The sequence below is a fragment of the Rhineura floridana genome, chromosome 2 (genome assembly GCF_030035675.1).
Source record: "Rhineura floridana isolate rRhiFlo1 chromosome 2, rRhiFlo1.hap2, whole genome shotgun sequence".
NCBI lineage: Eukaryota > Metazoa > Chordata > Lepidosauria > Squamata > Rhineuridae > Rhineura > Rhineura floridana.
In genome coordinates, this window is record NC_084481.1 from 122,163,511 (window position 1) to 122,187,017 (window position 23,507).

At 40.8% G+C, this 23,507-nt stretch overlaps 1 protein-coding gene across 7 annotated transcripts in view; it reads right to left on the reverse strand.

Annotated features, from left to right (window-relative positions):
- SBF2 (SET binding factor 2) overlaps positions 1-23,507 on the reverse strand; it is a 473,611-nt gene that overhangs the window by 158,411 nt on the left and 291,693 nt on the right. For all 7 annotated transcript variants that reach the window (XM_061610395.1, XM_061610396.1, XM_061610391.1 and 4 more), the window contains one exon: positions 13,939-14,088. In XM_061610395.1, coding sequence (XP_061466379.1) covers positions 13,939-14,088 — 150 coding nt within the window. The remainder of the gene's footprint in view (positions 1-13,938; positions 14,089-23,507) is intronic.

Here is a 23,507-nt window from a genome sequence, read left to right on the forward strand (position 1 = left end):
TCTTTATTCTTCAATTGTTCAATGATGCAAACTAACTTATTAGGTTATACATTGAACAGAGTATTTTAAATGGTCTTAGAAACCTAAAGGGTCAATGAAACTCAGAAGGCAAAGTGACATACTTTTGTTCAGATGATTACCAGTTAGGAAACTCTAGGTTTGCAGCAGACCTGTATAGCAAACAGGAAGCTGGGGCAAGCCCCATACTCAACAAATGTTTGCCTCCCCTGCAGAAATGAGTTGTGTTTCATATTTCATTCATCACAATTAGCCTGAACTTTTCTTATGAACTTAACCTACCATCAATATATCCTTTGCCCTGTTCCCCACTCATATCTCCCCCCTCCCTTTGTCTGCTGTCTCTGGAATGCTTGATTTATCTTGCATACACTTTTTATAGAAGACACATCATCTTCCTTTCCTCCTTGTTTCATCTTCTTGCACTTACAAATCTTGGTTGAATCTCTCCAATTCTGCCTTTGAGTCCAGATGAACAGATTACCCCAATTCCACTGTTTTTATTTTTCTGCTCAATTATGCCTTAGGGTTGTGCTCTAGTTGCCGTGCAACATGACAGAAACACTTCAGAACACTGATATCAGTGTTTGCTTTGCTAATTACATTTACAAAAAAAGTAAATACAAACATATCTATTTCCCTTGAAGAAAAAAGCCAATAATTTAAAGGAACAAACATTTGTTCATTTCTGTAGGAGTTCCAATGCAGAGTTAAAAACAAAACATTCACTTCCACTGAAAAATATGCTTATTCTGTCAAAAAAACCCACTTCCTTCAGAAGATGCACATTTTGCTTTGAATTGCTTTTAAAAAACAAAAAAGCCTTATTGTATTTATTGCAGAAACACCCAAGTCCTCCAGCACACAATAAAAATTAAAACAATTTAAGAGAAAAATATTTGACTATGTCCACAATCCAGAATACTATGCAACTGCTTCCATATGCCCAGTGGAGTTTTAAACTTATTTTAGCAGCAGATTCCCTGCCCCAATTCCTTAGACCAGGTGTGGAGAACTTTCGACCCTCCAGATATTGCTGAACTACAACTCCCATCGGTCCCAGCAAACATGGCCAATGACCAGGGATGATGGGAGTTGTAGTACAGCAGCATCTAGAGGGCTAAGGTTCCCTATACCTGCCCTAGACCACTGTTCTGCAACCTGTGGGGTGTGTGTGTGTGTGTGTGTGTGTGTGTGTGTGTGTGTGTGTGTGTGTGTGTGTGTGTGTGTGTGAGAGAGAGAGAGAGAGAGAGAGAGAGAGAATCACAACAGCCCTGCAGTGTAATCAGTTGTTAACTGGTGAGAGGTGAGGCTAAGAGTGGTTTGGAATGCCAGCCAAAATGTCCTTATCCAGAAAACTCAGTTTCAGCAGAGGCTATCTAATTCAATTGCCACCCTCTGACCTCCTCCCACTCAAATCCAGTGGTCAAGTGCAGGTAGAAAGCTTATGTCCATTGACTTGTATACAGATACAGTTGTAAACTGAAATGTTCAAAACCAAAACAATTTGTTTTTGAAGAATTTGCATGCAAAATATTTTGCATGATAGGAGCAGAATTTGTATAATTAGCAAGTTCATACAATATACAACTTAGGCCAACCATATTAGGCTGCGCCAATTAGGCTAGTGTAAATTGGACCTTCCTCTCACTGTGAACAGCAGACACAGAGAGGCAATCTGATTGGGATCATGGCAGGCTCAAAGGGTTAAAGTCCCCCTTCCACAGTGGTTATTTTTTTTAAAAAAATAAGCATGCTAGGCAAACTATGTGATAAACTTCATGTCTAGTTTGGCCTTGAGAAACAGCACTCTTGGCAGAAATGCTCATGACAGCTAACAAGCAAAAAGTTGGGGGGGCTTATAAGAGACATTAATTTTAATTTAATTTATGAATATCAAACATTCACTTTAATCTTGGATTCAGTGTCCAGGGAGACACACAACAGTTTGTCCTTTTTATAGAACAGTGTAAGTTTCTTAGCTTTTTTCCTGTCTATAACATCATCACAGCTGATTGACATATTTTAATGCATTATCTGGTTGCAGAAGCCAATTTTATGTTTTAAAAACATTCTATATAAAACAAAACATTTTATTCTTTATTGACATATTTGATCTTATCTGGAAGGGGAAGACAAGTTCGGCATTTAAAAATAATCTGTACAAAGAAAACATTTCATTCTTTATTAACATTCCACATCTTAACTAAGATTTGCATGCTGCTTCAAGTAAGTGAAAGGAATAACACACACACACACATTTACTTTTTATGGAGAGCAGGAATTCACTGCTGTCCAACAGTAATATCTGCACAATTCATTTTCATATATCTTGTGAAATCTAGATTTCCAGCTTAGCACAAGTGCTCCAGACCCTGGGTAAGGAACCACTACACTCATATCTACCCTTACTTGCTCACTACAATGCCGTCTCACTGTCTTTCCCATTGTCCCAGCTGTAGCTGCTTAGGTTTACATGAAGTTGGTATAGTAAGAGGAAGGCTTGGTAAGTACAGGGCCAACAGTCCATACACAATTGTCCCAGTCTTCTTCCCTTTCCAGGCTTCAACTGGAGTGAGAAGCTCAGCTATGGGGCTCTTGCAATTGCCTAGTGTGAATTCTCTCTCCCTACCCCTACACAAATAGGTTTTAAAAACACAAGAGCTAATTTATTCTTCCGGGTACTTGACAGTAAACACAGAGGTACTGGAAAAACACAGTTAAAAATATTGATCCAGTCATATTGCTTTATCAAGCTGTTATAGGTAGTAAAATTACGTTTTTTAAATTTTGACTTTATTCTTGCCAAGCATATTCATTAAATGTATACAGCTCTCATCAGTAAGAGGACGTTTTACTGCCTGAAGTGTAACAACATAACAGACAGAGCTTTTTCTTAAAAAATAAAAAAATTGTGGTGTCTACTTAGAATTCTTTTCAGCATTTCTTCATAAGACCCATATTAGAATTTCACATGAAAGTTAAAGCATTAGATCAGAAGTAGAAGTTGACTACTACATAAGAAATTAAACTGATTGCGTTCCAAGGGCTTCCCAGCAAAAATCACAGCTTGAAGATAAATAACTGAAATAGCTTCTAAATGATTCTTGAATATTTTGCAAATTACAACATGGTCCAAATGATGACCGTTTTTATAGCCGTACACAAGTTTAATAAACAATGTAGAATTAACTAACTTGAAAAGAATCTAATTAACATAAGTAAAACTAAATGTAGTACTCATTGTTTGGCTAAGTTATAATGCATTTGTTACTTGCAACTTCTAAAAACAACAGCGGTTAGGAACCACATACTAAAGCAGGAAGATATGCAGTACTGTGAAAATTTAGCAAGACATGTAACTTTGGTTGTAATACAAACAATTAGTTTAGGTATGTCCAACGTGTTTCCCAACCCATTTCAAGAAGAGCAAGCACTAGCTCCAAATCATCTGGGCTTGTGGAACTTGTAACATGTTTATTTGGATCCTGGCCTAAGACTATTAGACGGTTCCCTTCATATGGTCCCCTAAATCACTGTTCTTCAACCTTGGGTCCCCAGATGTTGTTGGATTACAACTCTTATCAATCCCAACCAGCTTTGCCAATGGCCAAGATTGATGGGAATTGAAGTTCAACAATATCTGGGGTCCCAAGGTTGAAGAACAGTGCCCTAGATCCTTTTAATTTGGAAACTCAATTTCTTTCGAGTAAACCACTGAGCAACAACCACAAACACCCCCATACGTCTTGGCAATTGGAAAAGTGGCTTTGGAAAAGCCTGTGATGGTGTGAATAGAAAGCAATTCCTGTTCCTTTAATCACCATCTCATCTGAAATCTAGTTTTAACATCTCCACCAGAAAAATATTCAAGTTATATCCACATGCTCTTACTCTTACTTTTACGCAGTCAAGGCAGAATGTTTAAGGGACTAATTTTATAATCTGCTGCTACAGCCAAAAAATAATGAAGACCAGAGATTTGGATAATTTAGCATCTCTAGATATGAATTATTAATATTTTAAAGAGTAAAACACTTCTAGAATTGATGGCCACTGTGAGAACAGAAGGCTGGACTAGACAGGCCTTTGGTCTGATCCAGCAGTGCTCTTCTCATCTGAGCCAGCAACTTCTAGAAGTGATGGTGTATGGAATGAACCCTTCCATGTTCAGCTATAAAGAGGGAGGACAGCAGTGGAAGGCACGTGCCAGGCTACCAGTCATTCCTGATCTCCTGACTATACTACAGTGGGACAGGAAAAACCTACATTAAACCCACTGGAAAATTAGGAAATATCTCCTATAGAAAAGGACATTTTTACTTTCTCACTCATGAATTCAAGAAAACATTCTGAATCTCAGGAAGAATTAAGATTCAGCTGAAGAGTTGTTCATGCCATTGCAGCTTAGATTTTATCTGAAACAGGTTTTATGAATATCTCATAATTTATGTGGGCATAATCCTTAGTAATCAGAGCCTCTTGTCTCCTAGTGAGGAGTGAACTTCTCTCAGCTTTGCTTGGTTGGGATTGGATAATATAAGAGAGTTTTCTTTTCTTTTTTAAAAAGAAATAATTTCTGAATCCACTATGACCATATGGACAACAAACTGATCTGATGACATCACTTGGAGTGCAACAGGCCCTCAAACCTTCTCTCAGCTCTCCACTAGCACGAGCCCTGCTTTATCCTTCCCTTCCTGCTAAACCTATCTACAGTTGCAATAATAATGGAAAAGTCTCATGGGAGGCCTCTGTTCCTCTCTGATATCTTGAATGCTGAAAGGGAGGATCCCAGGAGCACCAGAAAATGCAGTGCACCAAGGCACTGAAATAATTAGCATTAAATGACAGGTATGTCTCTATGGGTTGCATCCAACCAGGTTCTACTCAGAGTAAACCCACTGAAATTAATGAAGTTAAGTTAGTCATGTCCATTCATTCCAATGGGTCTACTCTGAGTATGATACACCCCAAAAGCTCCTTGTACCTGAGACACTCCTTTTTTACCATTTAAGAACCCAGAGAGAAATGAAGTACTTATAAAAAGGTTTTCTTGTACTGCCAGCTAAGCTTTAGGGGAACAGAAGGGGCATTCTGTTGGCAGAGAAATAATGGTGACAGCAACTTATTACAACTCAAACTTCTGTGAGAATGAATTTGTCTTAAAATGATGAATTAAACCATTCAACTATGTTCAGAACAGGTACACATACAATATAATGCATCTATGTCTTTTTCTTAATAATGCTAGTTCTACTCAAAGTAGATCCATTGGGGTTAATGAACATGATTAACAGGGTCATTAATTTCATTGGGACTATACTGAGTAACATTTTGTTGAATATAACCCATAATAATTGCAATCCAATCTATATAGTAGTCTTAGTTTAGTGATGTGTAAGTCTGCCATTAGGCACTTCCCAGTTCTGAACTTTGGTGCCGTCACTGGTTTCTCCTCTCCTCCAACTCAGCACATATGCATTAAAAAACACAACAAACCTTAATGAAGAATGGAACTGGGGAGGTCTGTATATGTCTCATATATATCCCATAAAGTCCTCCTTTCCAGTAGTGCATTCAGAAACGCAGGGTCCCTTCTTGTTAGTCACAGCCATGTTCCCCTCCCACCCTTTTTTGCTGCTCAGTTGAGAATGAGATCCTTGTTAATGCCTTCTGTCACAACAACAGGCAACCCCACAAGCCAATGAGAATGAAAGGGGAGAGTGTAACCTACTGAGAAGAGTCTTCTCAATGGCTGACCCATCTCCTTTTACTCTGATTGGCTCCAATCAGCAGGAAAAGACAAGGAAGAAGACTTTTCTCAGGGACCAACTCACACCCCATTCATGTTAATTAGCTCGTAGGATGCTGGACATAGGGATCCTGCTCCCAAAAAAGTAAGGGGTCTAAGACACCCCCCTAGGACCCCAAACAGCTATACCCCTGCTCCTTCAACTCCACTTGATCCAATTACTCAAACTCTGGAGTAACCTGAGCAAGAAGAGGGGGAGGGCCAAGGGAAATAGGGTTCTCATGTGTGAGAGATAGCATCCATTACAATTTGAGCTAATAGATTTTGATTTAATGTATTAAAACAAATGTGCGATCAGCACATTTTTCGTCTGCCACAAACATGGTCATATTGTCAGCAAACCATTTTGATAGAAAAAAAATGATTAATGAAAGCCAGTGCTTGTATGTAGGCTGAAAATAATAATAAAAGCTTTTCACCCAATTTTTTATGTTTAAACCTGGTTAAGAAAAATACATAAATGCATTCTATTGTATGTGTAGTATTTATTTATTAATTAAATTTATATCCCGCCCTTCCTCCCAGAAGGAGCCCAAGGTGGCTAAAACATCTTAAAAACAGACTTTAAAATATATTAAAACAAAACATATATGTTCTGAACATAGTTAAATAGTTTAATTTATTGTTTTAAGACCAATTAATTCTCACAGATGTCTACAATCTCCCACTTGGTGGGGAGGGAGGTTGAAGAAAGAGAAAACATCAACAGAAATACTGTCCTTAACACCCTGTGTATTTTGTTTGCTATTCTTTCTGATTTTAGTTTTTTTGGCAGCATGGGAGAAACTGGTGAAAACCATAAATACTGATTTAATCTAACTGAGCAATTTTAGCATCACATTAACTTTAATCCCTAGTTAATGCACAAAGAATGAAAATATGCTAACCCATGACAAGGCATAGTAATATGATATACAGTATGCAAACACCTCAGATGAAATGAGGCATGAGGTATGTCAAATTTTTCATTCAACAAGTCCTTCTGCTACAGATATCCACAAAACAGTTTTATTGCTTGAAATATTCTGTTGAATGCATGACCATTTGAGAAGTCTGATTTATAAGGAGAATAAAATTAAACTTCATTTATCGTCCTAAGAAATCAAAATGACTGTTAGCATTCAGACTGAAATCTTCTAGACAAACCCTTCTTCCATTTTTCAATTTTCATCCTGCCTTTCTAGCAAAATTATTTTAATAAAAACAACAAAATCTCATATAATATTTACAGAAATAACAAAATTAAAATTAGGAAAAGCAGAGGGGAAATGACCTAAGAGAATAAATAGCAGTACTCAGCTAGATGTAGAAACAGAAGTAGATCACAGGCGTCTATTTCACTGTATTTCCAGTGTCTTCCAGAAAAAAAAGATGTTTGCTATCTGTTGGAAGGCCAAAAGGAAGGCAAACAAACATACCTCCAGGGAGAAGAGCTTTCTAAAGACTGGGAACAATCACTGATGATGATTACCTGAGGCCTGAGCAGCTTACTAGCCACGATGAGTTCCTTCAAATATCCTGAGCCCAAGCCATTTAGGGCTTTAAAGATGCAACACAAGCCCTTTGAACTGACCTCTTCTGGGTTCTTAGATTTGCAGAATACAGTATTTAACTGCCAGACAATGTTACCTTCCTTTCTAATCTATGTCAAATGTCTGCTTATTTTTTAGTCCAAGTCTTCTCATGTATCATGCTTGCGTTGATTTGATTTAAGAACATAAGAACATAAGAAGAGCCTGCTGGATCAGGCCAGTGGCCCATCTAGTCCAGCATCCTGTTCTCACAGTGGCCAACCAGGTGCCTGGGGGAAGCCCGCAAGCAGGACCCGAGTGCAAGAACACTCTCCCCTCCTGAGGCTTCCGGCAACTGGTTTTCAGAAGCATGCTGCCTCTGACTAGGGTGGCACAGCACAGCCATCACGGCTAGTAGCCATTGATAGCCCTGTCCTCCATGAATTTGTCTAATCTTCTTTTAAAGCCGTCCAAGCTGGTGGCCATTACTGCATCTTGTGGGAGCAAATTCCATAGTTTAACTATGCGCTGAGTAAAGAAGTACTTCCTTTTGTCTGTCCTGAATCTTCCAACATTCAGCTTCTTTGAATGTCCACGAGTTCTAGTATTATGAGAGAGGGAGAAGAACTTTTCTCTATCCACTTTCTCAATGCCAGGCATAATTTTATACACTTCTATCATGTCTCCTCTGACCTGCCTTTCCTCTAAACTAAAAAGCCCCAAATGCTGCAACCTTTCCTTGTAAGGGAGTCGCTCCATCCCCTTGATCATTCTGGTTGCCCTCTTCTGAACCTTTTCCAACTCTATAATATCCTTTTTGAGATGAGGCGACCAGAACTGTGCACAGTATTCCAAATGCGGCCACACCATAGATTTATACAACGGCATTATGATATCGGCTGTTTTATTTTCAATACCTTTCCTAATTATCGCTAGCATGGAATTTGCCTTTTTCACAGCTGCCGCACACTGGGTCGACATTTTCATCGTGCTGTCCATTACAACCCCGAGGTCTCTCTCCTGGTCGGTCACCGCCAGTTCAGACCCCATGAGCGTATATGTGAAATTCAGATTTTTTGCTCCAATATGCATAATTTTACACTTGTTTATATTGAATTGCATTTGCCATTTTTCCGCCCATTCACTCAGTTTGGAGAGATCTTTTTGGAGCTCTTCACAATCCCTTTTTGTTTTAACAACCCTGAACAATTTAGTGTCGTCAGCAAACGTGGCCACTTCACTGCTCACTCCTAATTCTAGGTCATTAATGAACAAGTTGAAAAGTACAGGTCCCAATACCGATCCTTGAGGGACTCCACTTTCTACAGCCCTCCATTGGGAGAACTGTCCATTTATTCCTACTCTCTGCTTTCTCCTTCTTAACTAATTCCTTATCCACAAGAGGACCTCTCCTCTTATTCCATGACTGCTAAGCTTCCTCAGAAGTCTTTGGTGAGGTACCTTGTCAAACGCTTTTTGAAAGTCTAAGTACACTATGTCCACTGGATCACCTCTATCTATATGCTTGTTGACACTCTCAAAGAATTCTAATAGGTTACTGAGACAGGACTTTCCCTTGCAGAAGCCATGCTGGCTCTGCTTCAGCAAGGCTTGTTCTTCTATGTGCTTAGTTAATCTAGCTTTAATCATACTTTCTACCAGTTTTCCAGGGACAGAAGTTAAGCTAACTGGCCTGTAATTTCCGGGATCCCCTCTGGATCCCTTTTTGAAGATTGGCGTTACATTTGCCACTTTCCAGTCCTCAGGCACGGAGGAGGACCCAAGGGACAAGTTACATATTTTAGTTAGCAGATCAGCAATTTCACATTTGAGTTCTTTGAGAACTCTCGGGTGGATGCCATCCGGGCCCGGTGATTTGTCAGTTTTTATATTGTCCATTAAGCCTAGAACTTCCTCTCTCGTTACCACTATTTGTCTTAGTTCCTCAGAATCCCTTCCTGCAAATGTTAGTTCAGGTTCAGGGATCTGCCCTATATCTTCCACTGTGAAGACAGATGCAAAGAATTCATTTAGCTTCTCTGCAATCTCCTTATCGTTCTTTAGTACACCTTTGACTCCCTTATCATCCAAGGGTCCAATCACCTCCCTAGATGGTCTCCTGCTTTGAATGTATTTATAGAATTTGTTGTTGTTGGTTTTTATGTTCTTAGCAATGTGCTCTTCAAATTCTTTTTTAGCATTTAGATTTGATTTTGATTTTAATATTTCTACCCCGCCTTCCGGCCAAAAGGCCCTCAAGGCGGCTTACAAAAGAGCACCAATATAAAAATACACCAATAAAACATCAATAAGACATTATTTATTTATTTATTTATTTATTATTTAATTTGTATCCCGCCCTTCCTCCCAGCAGGAGCCCATCAATAATACATCAATAAAACAATAAACAATAAAAACAATACAATTGGTAATACATTTCAAAGTTAACACAAACTACTGCCCTCCTCACTTTGGCAAAATAGGTATTATAGACATTGGGCTACTTTGCAAGGCTAGCCACACTCCCTCAGTCATAGTCCTATCCCCATAGTTCTGGGTGTGGCGTGGCCCTCTCAGCCGGTGGAAGCCGGGGCTCCTGCTTATGATGGCGGCGGGATGGCGGTTATGGCCCTGTGTTGTATAACAATAACTAATTATACTACCCCACATCTATAGACAATCCTTGCTCATGTCTGGGAATTAAGGGCTGGTTCTGACAAAAGACAGATCAGGCTGCAAACATGTTTTAAAAGTGCACCACTTCAGACTGCAGATGGGAGCTCACATGACTGAAAGATCCTGTAAATTAATTAATTAATTAAATTTATATGTCACTTTTCCTCTAAGGAGCTCAAGCTGGTATACATTATTCTCCTCTCCCCATTATGAAAACATTTTCTGCTCATGCAGAACTAGAGCAGCTTTATCCCAGACATTCTAGTGTACTTACATGAAAAAGTATACACTCATATAAGCCCCGTATGCATCATGAAGCAGTGTAGGCCAGACAAATATATTTGCCACCTCATCTTTTGTGAGAAGCTGGCTAAATATGACTCTGATCCTGATCTCATCATCAACCCTTGACTATGAGCTTTCATACGTACAAGTAGTAGTTTATTCTTTCATTCAGATCCTGAACTCAAACCGCAGGCTGCATTCTGAATTCAAATGCACCCTGTCTTTGAACTGTGCTCCATTTGCTTGGGCTGTTACGATGCTAATGAGATAATGTGAACATCAGCTGAAGCAGATGGGCAACGTCATTCATAGTCTACCATTTGATAGCTAGCCAGTTCCCAGTAAATCTGGAAATTCTTTGTCCTTCTTGCCTTCGAACATCTATGTTCAAACAGGCTAGGCCCATTCTCTGTGCTATAATTGTTTCCTGAAAGCCTCAGCACTCTGAGGAAAGCACTTTTGCTTTGTTTTGGTTAACAAACCTTTGTTACTGCTTATGGCTTGTCTGGAGTGAGACGAATCATGAGCCCAAGCTCGGACAACATGATAAGCCAAATCACGGGTTGGTTCAGCAGCAGCTTTGGATATTGTACTTTTCATTGCCTAATGTTAATTTTGGTGTTTTGTTTGAATTTACTGTAACAACAGATTAGATGTGTGAAAGATCAAAATGAATAAATGATAAAAGACAGCAGTTACAATTGTATGAGTAAAACTGCAATTACATGTTGCAATTATTTTGTTTAACTTGAATTTTAATTTAGCTTGCATTTTGTTTTATTTGTGTTAATGTCCTCTCTTCATTTTTTAAGTTATCCAAAGCTCACTCTCCTACATGTTTCTGAGTCAGTACTCTATGCACTGTTAGGTCCTTTCCCATGTAAAGCATATTATACAGTTATGGTTCATTAATTTTTACAGCCCAAGCACACTTTTCTATTTTCATGTTTAAAGATTGATTTTGAATGGGCTGTGAATCACAGTTTATTAGACAGAGATATGATCAACTCAGTTTTTTTTACAATATTATTATTATACTTATATAATAAAGCCAAATAACGGTCCCTAAATCAGACAGCCATATAACTTGCCTCCACCAGTTATTACTACTGTTACTGTTACCATTGATATACATACTATTATTGAGCTCTATAACCTTAATAGAAATATATCGATACTGGGCATTTAAAAAGAAATCTACCTACCTATTATATCTATGACTATGACTTCTGTCAGATCTTGTCAGGAGCACTTGCTGAGGATGGACAGTGGTCCTTGCAGTGGAGTCATTGCCACTTACTGAGAGGGAGGGAAGGGATAATGCGATGAGAAGGTCAACGGCAGAGCCAATACGGTGCTCCTGCCAGTGGTGGCTGGTGGCTCCATGTTGGTGGGGCAGTGGAATCTGCTCTGGGTTTTGGTCCGAACTTTCAAGGAGCTACCCAAGGTGCTGAATCTATTTTGGGAATAGGTTTTAGCACCGTGGACATCTCATTGAACTAAAACCTGGAGCCAATTCCACTGCCTGTCAGGTCCCAGCCAGAGGAGTACTCAACAGGGGAGTCCTAATCGGAGGAAGACCAGGAAGCTCTGGTCATGGACCCAGCCCTGGCTTAGGCTCCACTTGAGGGTGAGGAGCCAAGATCCTATGATGAGGCCCAGGACAGGCCATCTGCACCCGGGACAAGTTTGGCCTCTGACATTAAGGCTGAACAGCCTGAGTCCAAGGGACAATCATCACCTCTGATGCCAGATGGGGACCAGGTACATCTGGAGGAGAGCTCGATTACAGACCCAGACTCCTTCGGAGTAAAAGTCTGGCTGTAGGTGATCAATGGGAGTTAGCTGAGGTTTGGGGCGTGATTCAGCACCTCCAGCATAAAAACTCCAGTTCTAGGCTGGAAGGGCTGCTGGAATAACGTCTATACACCAGTTCTGTACCTGACCTGTCTAAAGATTGCCTGTGGGCCCTGGACCTGTCTCTTGCCTTCCCCCTTACCTGCATGGCTTACAAACTGCTTGGCCTCTGGCCCTGGAGTGCTCTGACCTTGATTCTTGCCTGACCCCCTTGGTTTTGAGGTAGAGTCTGGACTCAGTTCGTAGTGACCCTGGATATTGCCCTTGTGCTGCTGGGGAGTCTCTTGCCTTCTTAAGGAGCCTGATGAGGACAGGACACTGTCCCACTGACATGGAGCTACCACTGGCTTCTGCTGATGTGCCTGCACTGTGTCTCTCTAATTATGGTTACATAAGATTTTATAACAAAGTCAAGTAAATCAATAATGGTACATGCTCTAAAATTTATTCTGTCACATCTTGGAATTTTTACTGAAATCAAATTCTAGCGTATATCTTCTAACACAGGTACGTTTTTGAAATGATTCCGGTGGAGAAATAAATGTGGAAAATTTAATATGATGGGTAAAATTTCATGTGGATTTTTCCAGCTCATGAATATGTCCAAGGTGTATTCTCTAATTCATAAAGTTGCTTACAGGCATACCCTGCTTAATGTTGCTTCACTTAACGTTGCCTCACTATAACGTACATGCTCCATACCAGAGCTTGGAAAAGTTACTTTTTTGAACTACAACTCCCATCAGCCCAATCTAGTGGCCATGCTGGCTGGGGCTGATGGGAGTTGTAGTTCAAAAAAGTAACGTTTCCAAGCTCTGCTCCATACGTCCCCATACCCCGCTTAACGTTCGTGCGCTTTGCAATAAGGTACACTTTATTGGCATGACGCCGCTGCCATCTAGTGGCAATTGTGTGTAGTACAAGTGAAGACAATTGTTTCACTTAAAGTAGATTTTCACTTAAAGTATACTCTCCGGTTCCATTGCGAACGTTAAAGCGGGGTATGCCTCTATTCAGTTCAAACTTCTTGGTTTAAAACAATCATCATTTTAAGTGCAGCTAACATCAATAATTATCCTAATATTCTAAATCTAAGAAAGTTTTGAGATAACACTGCTTTTGAACAGCAGACAATTGGAAAAGGGGAGTTCTACTGTTTTTGCATGAAAAAGCATGAAAAAGAGTGACACTGAAGACAAAATCTTAAATATGCCAGAAGAAAACCTGGGAGACCAGGGTTCGAATCCCCACACAGCCATGAAGCTCACTGGGTGACCTTGGGCCAGTCACTGCCTCTCAGCCTCAGAGGAAGGCAATGGTAAAACCACCTCTGAATACCGCTTACCATGAAAACCCTATTCATAGGGTCGCCATAAGTCAGGATCGACTTGAAGGCAGTCCATTAATAATTTCTCATTCAGCCAGTTGCAACAAAATAAATAAATAAACTAAAACAAAGCTTATCTATTAGCTAGGAAAAAAAGTGCATTTCCTGAGGAACATCACTGAGTGAAAGACAAACGCTACCTAAGAAAGGTGGAACCCCTGCTATCTTCAGTGGAAAATAAACACTTCACATTCATTGCGCAACAAAAAAGGGTATTTGTGAAGGAAGAGAGAAGAATTATATTTCCCATGTTCATTGTAAATACCATGGTGTTAGTTTATAGTTGGTTAATAATAAATACAGCAAAATATGCAACACAATCTAGTACTTCATACATATGCACAATCATTTTCAACAAGGAAGACCAAGCTAAAAGCAGTTTTAAATACCTGCAAAGTACAGTTCATCATCCGTATGATGTAATCAAACTGCTGATGATCCAATATTGCTCGATTTTGCTGAACATGGAGGCTTAGTTCCTGTGTCAAACATTGTCGAGCTGCTTTTCCTTTTAGGGCTCTCAGTGCAGCAGGCAGGGTCTGTAGAAAGAAAAACTGAACAGCATTAGGAGGCTATTCGCTAATAGGCAAAAAACCTTGTAGTTTAAGAACGTACCTATAGCCAACAGATATTTCTATCAAATTTTAAAAAGCAGGGAAATTGGGCAGCTATAGTGAACACACCAGGGGAGCAGGAGACCTGACCTCTTCTCTGAGATATTGGACTGCCCGACACATTTGTCAAAATGCAAACACCATTTGAGTTGGTCTTTCACAGTTCAATCCACTTCCTGTGTAGTTTGGAAGAATTTGGTAACATGTACCTCTGAGCATATGGTGAATGGTGGCAGCACCTGCAATCAGCCCAAATAATAGAAAGAAGACACGTGCTGTGCTGATCTTGTTTTAGCAAGGAGGAAGCAACATTATTAAGACAGTTGACATAGTTCAGATAGTCACTTTAAATATGTCTGATTTACTTTGCAATTTTATTTAAGTTTCCTATAGGAATTCATTTTCTTTTGTTTCTATTTCTGTGAATATGTGAAGTACAGCAACACTTTGCAAAATTTACACTAAAAAACCTCCAAAAATAATTGTGGAATAATGGCACTGACTATTATGCAAATAGTCTCCAGTGGACATCAGGAGTGTCTCAGTTTGCACAGTGGGAGGTGAAATATATTCTAGCAAAATTCTAGGTGTGTTCTATGTTTTTAATTGACCGTGCCCACCTTGCCTTAAATGAAGTGGTTTAAACACAGTAGGTTGAAATCATGCATTCCCTTTTTCCCAACAGCTAGAGTCATTGCTGATGTAGCAACATATTTTAATCAGTCTGATTTTGCATCAAACTGCAGTTTCAGATTCAACTTTTAATGCAACCAAAATAGAAATAGAACATAACCTCCCATTTGAAAGACAAAAGGCTGTCTTCACTGTTATATCACACTGACCAATAAAAAGGCTTTGAATTTAATAAAAATAAATTTGACACAGCTGTCTAGGATGAATAATGAGGGAAATAAAATTTTCTAGATTAGATTCTCTGGAGAAACATTAGTAACACGGGAAAGAAGCAAAGTAAGAAGAACACCAACAAATATACAAAAATGTCATTCTCCATCTTTGGAGATGGCAGGTGTTGCCACCACTCACCATATGCTTAGAGAGGGGAGGAGATTGGGTGGGTAGGCACTGGGCAGAGGGGAAGCCCTTTTCCTTTCCAAAAGGAAAACATTGTGAACGGTATCATCACTTTTCAGCATTTCCTCCACCTTTTTATTCACATGTAGCCTCCCACGCAAATTTAAAACTAAGCTGTCCCTCGCCACATCCACACCAGACCTTTATTTCACTTTCAACAGTCATCCCTTCTTACAAAGAATCCTGTGAAGTGTAGTTAGTGAAGGGTACTGAGAGTTGCTAGGAGACGCCCTGTTCCCCTCACAGACCTTCAATCACATTGCCTGACTGTTAAATCACTCTGGCCACTGGAGCTCTGTCAGTGGAATCATTCATTCATTCACTGACGATCGCTCATGGCTGAGTAAGCTTGTCTTCTGGGGTAAGGTCTTTAACAGTGGGTCCGTAAGTAACTGTGGAGGCCAATTCTGGATCCGCACAGCCTCCCACAGTGAGGACATAGGTTTCCAGATGGAAGATGGTCACGATGAGGATTTGCTTGACGTGCCTTCCGCTTAGCTCGTTTGTCCCTTTCGCCCTGTACTCATGCTTCTTCAAAGTCCATAGCACCTTTGATAATGGCCAACCTCCAATTGGGACGCTCATGGGCCAAGACTTCCCAGTTCTCAATGCTCATGTTGCATTTTTTTAGATTAGCTTTGAGAACATCTTTAAACCTCTTTTGCTGTCCACCGATATTCCATTTTCCATCCTTAAGTTGGGAGTAAAGTAGCTGCTTTGGAAGACGGTGATCAGGCATTCGAACAACAAGGCCGGTCTGGCGAAGTTGATGTTGGAGGATCATTGTTTCAATGCTGGTGGTCTTTGCTTCTTCCAATATGCTAACATTAGTCCGCCTATCTTCCCAAGTAATTTGCAGAATTTTCCGGAGGCAGCGTTGGTGGAATCTTTCAAGAAGTTGGGAGTGGCGTTTATAGATGGTCCATGTTTCACAGGCGTACAGTAAGGTCGGTAGTACAATGGCTTTGTAAATAAGCATTTTGGTCTCCCTGCGAATATCCCGATCCTCAAACACTCTACGCTTCATTCGGGAGAATGCGGCACTCGAAGAGCTCAGACAATGCTGAATTTCAGCGTCGATGTCAGCTTTTACAGAGAAATGGCTGCCAAGATAAGAAAAGTGATCAACGTTCTCCAGCGTCGCACCATTAAGCTGGATTGATGGTGCTACAGAGGAATTAGTTTGGATGTGCTGATTAAGCACTTTGGGTTTTTTGATGTTAAGCGAGAGGCCAAGCTTTTCATATGCTTCTGCAAAGACATTTAGGATAGTTTGAAGATCTTCCTCTGAATGTGCGGAAACTACATTATCATCGGCATATTGAAGTTCTATGACAGAGGCTGTAATTACCTTACTTTTTGCTTTCAGCCTCCTGAGATTAAAAAGCTTTCCATCTCTTCGGTATGTGATTTCCACGCCAGTGGGAAGTTTCCCCTCAACAAGGTGTAGAATCATGGCAATGAAAGTATCAAATAAGGTCGGAGCAATGACACATCCCTGTTTGATGCCTGATCCCACTTTGAATGGATCACTTTGAGAGCCATTGTTATCCAAAATTGTCGCCGTCATGTTGTCATAGAGGAGTCGCAAAATATTCACAAATTTATCAGGGCATCCAATTTTCAGAAGGATGGTCCAGAGAGCAGTTTGATTTACAGTATCAAAGGCCTTAGTCAGATCAATAAATGCCATATACAGAGGTCGGTTTGCTCCCTGCATTTTTCTTGAAGCTGTCGTGCAGTGAAGATCATGTCTACTGTCCCCCTGGAAGGGTGGAAAACATTTTGGGATTCACGGAGGATGCCTTCTGAGATAGGTAGGAGGCGATTTGCGAGGATCCTTGCAAGGATTTTACCTGTGGTAGCTAGAAAAAAGATGCCTCGGTAGTTCCCACAATCTGTTCTATCACCCTTCTTGAAAAGAGTGATACTTATGGCATCTCTAAAGTCTTCCGGGATCTCCTCCCTCATCCAGATTTTTTCGATGAGCTTATGAAGTTGTTGTGTAAGTTCAGGCCCACCTTCTTTAAAGACTTCAGCAGGAATCCCATCAGGTCCACTAGCTTTGTTATTCTTCATTTGATTAATGGCTTTACTGACTTCATCCAAATTAGGGGATACTGCAAGTTCATCTCTAATTTGTTGTTGTGGGATTTGTGAGAAGATCTCACCAGCCCCATAAGAGTTATGATTGAGGAGGTTGTGGTAATGCTCTTTTCAACACAGTGCAATAGATTCTTTGTCCTTCAGAAGTTTGGTACCAACTATTGGCTGTAAGGAATTTGTACCATAATTTGTTGGCCCATAGATGGCCTTTGTGGCATTAAAAAAGCCCCATGCATCATGAGCATCTGCAAAATGCTGCATTTCTTGAGCTTTCTTTATCTACCAGGCATTCTTAAGTTCTCTAGTTCTTCTTTGGACCTCAGCCTTTGCACTGGCATAGATGTGTTTTCTTAGCAGCACAGTTAATGTCTTTTTGCCATATCTGGAAGGCTTTCCTTTTCTTGTCAATGATATGTTCAATCTTACTATCATTCTCATCAAACCAGTCCTGATGTTTCTTAGTTTGGTATCCAATAGTTTGTTCACATGCTGCAATAATGGAAGTCTTCAGTTTAATCCAGTGTTCCTCAACGTTTTCAGGGAGTTCCGTAGGTAGATGTTTCTTGAGCTGCTTGAAAGCGAACTCGCTTAATAGGATCTTGAAGGGCATGGATGTGCATTTTATGCCTTGGTTTTCTTCCTTGGAGCCTACATTGAGGAACAATATTAATGGCCATAGTGGATCGAATTAATTGGTGATCTGTCCAGCAGTCATAGGCACTTGTCATGGCCCTAGTGAGGAGTACATCATGACGATCTCTGGAGCAGACAATTAAGTAATCCAGTAGATGCCAGTGCTTCGACCGAGGGTGCTTCCATGATGTTTTAAATTTATCTTTCTGGCGAAAGAGTGTGTTTGTAATAACAAGATTATGCTCTGCACATTTAGTCAGAAGTAGAATGCCATTCAGGTTGCTATTGCCAACTCCTCCTTTCCCAATGGTTTGTGGCCATAAATCAAAATCACGCCCAACTCTTGTACTGAAATCGCCCAGGAGGATAATTTTATCCTCTTTAGGTATCTCTGATAAGATGGTGTCCAGCTGGGTATAAAATTTTTCCTTGATGTCTTTATCAGCATCTAATGTTGATGCAAAGCACTTAGAATAGTTACCTGCTGGTTTTTGGCAAGTTTTAACCGGAGAGTTGAGAGTCGTTCATTAATGCCTGTAGGAACTTCTGACAAGAGCTTCACAAGATCATTTTTAATAGCAAAGTCTACTCCATGTATTCGTCATTCTTGTTCAGGCAGTCCTTTCCAGAAGAAGGTGTAACCTCCTTTTTCTTCCTTCAATTGTCCCTCTCCTGCTCTTCAAGTTTCTTGGAGTGCTGCTATGTCAATATTAAAACGTCTCAACTCCCTCACAATGATGGCAGTCCTGCGCTCAGGACGTTCACTATCTGTATTGTCCAGCAATGTCCATATATTCCATGTTCCAAAATTGAATTGTCTTGTGTGACTGCTAAGTGGTGACCCCACTGGATGCGGTGATCCAGTCAAGGAGAGAGATGAGGCAGACTATGTTTAGGGCACCTTTTCTAGCTCCCTCCCCATACGGGGTAAGCAGAGTGGATCCTGAATAGGACTGCTCAGTCGCGGATATAGCTGCCAAACTACTCAACTGCCTCGGTCCTTGAGCCAGGACGACTGAGTCTGTATCCACCACCCATGTGCTGGTCCATGACTAGGGGCTTCCGGATTTCACAGTCCTGCCCCCGTCGCTGTTCACCAATTGCCATGGGGCTTTTGTTTTGTTTTGGTTGGAAGACGCCTGTGTGTGAATTTGTTTTATGTAGGGAGATCAGGACACAACCATCAACACACAATTTTGACAGAAAAAGGCTTTGATCCAATGGCATGGATACCATGACGATTGGAAGTCTTTTATCTGCTGCAGCCTTCATCTGCCTTCACAGCCGTTGCAACATATACATTGTTATCCTCTGCCTGTTCTGCCGTTGAGGACATTCTTGGATCGTTCTTTGTCAGGTTCCTCTCCCTTGATCTTACCGCCATGGGTGACAATTCTGGGAGTACATGACTCCCAACGGCATTGCTCATAGGGTTCATTGGAACACACAAGCCCAGTCACCACTACAAGGTGACGATCCAGCAAGGGGATCAGTGGAATAGGTGTCTCCCCTCAGCACCCTGCACAAACTACACTTCCCAAGATTCTTTGGGGGAAGCCATGACTGTCTCAAGTGAAGTCAAAGTCTGGTATGGGTGTGGCCCCCTGATTAGCCAAGCAGCTGTGAGTCTGGCTTTTAGAACACTGGCAGTTGGTTCTTACTGAGCATGCCCAACACTTTCATTCAGTTCAATGCAAAATTTATTAAATTTATTAAAAATCAACCAAGCATTTTTTTAACGTTTAAACTGCAGAAGATGAAGGTCAGAGTATGGGGCAAGGTCAATAATAGGTACTCTGTGAACATGGCTGATTTTTAACGAATTTCCACAGATTATGAGAACTTTGACAGAAAAAAGTCCAAAAGGGCTGTGGGTTTTTTCTCTCTCTTTTTAGACGGAACTCTTGATTGTCTCTGACTGTTGTGTGTATCGCCATGAAAATTTAGAGGGTTGTTAAGGAAGCATTTCTGAGTTCAGGACTATAAGTTTTGTAAGGTTTTGTTTTGAAATGAGCTTATGGGAAGCATCAGAATAGCATGGGGTATTTTCAATTTAACATTGAGGAATGTGAAAAATCCACGCTGGCTATAGTATACAGCCACTCTCGTGGCTGTATAGTAAAATTATTCCAATTGCACAAAGCATTAGTAAAAATGTATCCTTTACTAATATTTTACCTTGAGTTATTTCTAAATAAGTGAAAACAGTAAATGCTGTAAATGTTCAACATTTAAGCAAGTGACAGGTTTAAGTTATCTCAGTTTTTTATATTTTTCCTATTGCTTATTAAACAGTATATTCCTGCTAAATCCTAAAATAGATGCAATATAATGAAATATGGGGGCTTAGAGAAGGGCCTTCTTGGTTGTGACCTCAAAGTTATGGAATATGCTACATAAAGAGACCAAGCAGTGCTCAGTCTTGTAAATTTTGAAGGAATGTGTGAAAAGCATGTCTCGTCCATCAGAATTTTTAGGATGTTGTTTAAGTGGTCATATGATTTAGGGGTCGTTTTTGTTTTTTTTAAGCAATGTGAGACGTTAGTATTTAAGAAAAAACCCTAAGGGCAAAATCCAAAGATGTCTGCCTGCTTCCACAACAGAAATCCACTTGTGCAACTGTACTTCCTGTTTCTCTTCTTCCAGTTCTAACCCTTCATACCCCCTAAATCTGAGCAGAGTTTGGGGGTACTGCATGGCTGTCAGGGGGGAGGAGAGGAAGAAGAAGTCCCATTGCTTGAGCAGACACCCACTCGTGCTACATTGGATCTCACTCTAGTGTTTTAGGGTGTTTTGCATGCTTCCTTCAGTTTATAGATAAAATTAACTATACACTTGTAAAATAAATTATATAAATTGAGGTTTTAAAAAAGCTAACATAATTAAACAAATAATTTAAAAGCTTTCAATATGGGACTAGAATAGGGATATCAATCATGGGTAATGATTCCACAAGCACAGTTAGGCAGTTTAGTACAAAATAATTATGCTGCTATACAAAAGAGTCAGTTATACTGTGAAGAAGTATGCCCTGCAGAAACTGAAGCAGGTTACAGAATTCCCAAATGTTCTTAGGAAAATTCACATGGGCCTTCTGTGGCTTCCGCATTCAATCCTAGAGGGAGAAGAATTCATTTGAATCATAGAACAGTAGAGTTGTAAGGGGCCTATAAGGCCATAGAGTCCAACATCCTGCTCGATGCAGAAATCCAACTTAAAGCATACCCGACAGATAGCTGTCCAGCTGCCGTTTTAATGCCTCTTGCTTTTGCACAGCTCTCCTTTCATTTTTGTATCTCAGCTTTGAAGTAAGGGACCAAACTAGTCTGAAGATCTTAATACTGAGGTATACTAGGAATATAGGAAGGTGCCTTACACCAAGTCAGATCATTGGTCCACATAGCTCAGTACTGTTAACACTAGCTGGCAGTGGCTTTCCAGGATTTCAGTCAGGAAGCATTCCCTACCTAGAAATTCTAGGCATTGGACCTGGAGTCCTTTACATGCAAAACATGTGCTGGTAACCACTAAATTATGGCTCTTCCCCATAAGAATTTAGGTCCTGAATTTCAGCAACCGTCATAATAGGTTCCCGCAGCCTGGGTGTACTCCTTGATCCAACATTGTCACTGGAGGTTCAGGTGGCCTCAGTGGTTAGGAGTGCCTTTTTCCAGCTCCAGCTCGTTCCCCAGCTTCGGCCCCTTTTGGACAGAGAAGACTTGGCCACAGTGCTCCATGATCTGGTAACTTTCAGACTCGATTATTGCAATGCACTATATGTGGGGCTGCCCTTGAAAACGACTCAGAAACGTCAACTGGTCCAAAATACAGGAGCCAGACTGCTGGTGGGGGTTCCTTTTAGAACTCATATGACCCATTTTAAAACAGCTGCATTAGTGGCCAGTTCATTTCCAAGCCAAGTTCAAGGTGCTCTTGCTAGTGTTTAAAGCCCTAAACAACTTAGGTCCCAAATATCTGAAAGACTGTCTCCTTTCCGACAGAATCTCTTGGGTGTTGAGATCAGCAGAGGGGGCCCTTTTGGTAGTTCCGCCACCCTTGGAAGTTTGGGGGTGGGCCCGGAGAGAGCATTCTCTGTGGTAGCCCTTAATCTGTGGAACTCCCTCTCCACCGAGGTGCATCTGGCAACTTCATTGTACAACTTCCGGCATATGTTGAAGATGCACTTCTTTACCTTGGCCTTCAACATCTGAGACGTGTATTTTTAGGACCCAACCTATTTTTTGTGATGTTGTTTATGTTCTTTTTAACTGTTTTACTTATGTAAGTTCAAATTGTTGTAAACTACCCTGGGACCTTTGGGTAAAGGGCAGGTAATTCATTCTAATAACAATAACACCTTTCCTATGACACTGACCATGGGCTTTTCCTTTCCTTTTGCATCAGCTGCAAGCCTCTTAAAATTCAGTGTGTGTAGAAGTATCTAAATGCAGCTCAGCCCTAGACATGAGTAAGCAGTGATGCTCACACTTAAAATGAACTGGGCCCTTTGAGAATTTCATTTGAACACTCAAAAAAACCCCTTCATGCTGGAGATCTTTGGATGTTTGAAAGTAACCTCCAACCACTACCTGTTACACTAGTCCCCTCCTCTAAGAAAAAAAACCTCACGTGGGAAAGAGGGTCAGTGCAGTAGGCAGGAAAAGATTCCCTCAAACATAAGACTCTTCTTCTGGACTCACCATGGGAAATATCTCAGGTCCAGTAGGAGGGAGCTCTCTGCTGAGTGTTCCCCCCCCCTTTTGGGAGAGGAGTCAATATACAGGTGACAGAGGTAACGGAAGGTGTGAGCAGATTCTAGGCTGCTGGCTTGCTCTCTCAATTCTTATTTGGCCCATAAGAATTGGATGATCATATGGTCAAATACCCCAACCCCATTCAGCCATGAAGCTGACTGAGTGATCTTGGGTCAGTCACAAAAAACAAAAATATCTGGCCTTATTGTGATTGAAAGAGAAAAGGTGGGCATTATCCCTTCTAGAAACTAGCCAGTGTGGTGTAGTGGTTAGAGTGCCAGGCTCAGACCTGGAAGACCAGGGTTCAAATCCACACTTAGCTATGAAGCTTGTTGGGTGACCTTGGGCCAGTCACTTTCTCTCAGCCTAATTTACCTCACAGGGTTGTTGTGAGGATAAAATGGAGAGGGAGGAGAACAGTTTCTACCATTCAGCTGAATCAGTGGACGCAACATCATACCAGACCTCTGCAGTGGTTACTTCTGCCTTACCAGAAGGCAACAGAGAAGATGTCTGATTGTGAGACTGCCACCAGTTGTGCATCTTGCATTATGGCGGTCGTGTCAGAAGAGGAATTTAACAAAGGGAGTTCCCATAAAAGAGCCACAGAGAACAGTGGTCAGGATGCAAGTCTGACAGGATGCAGAGCACATTGTCAGGGTAGGTACACCCAAGCACAGTGGAAGGGAGAAGAACTACGACACAGTGTGAATTGGTTGGAGCTGAGGGCAGTGCACCTAGCTCTACGTCATTTTCCCA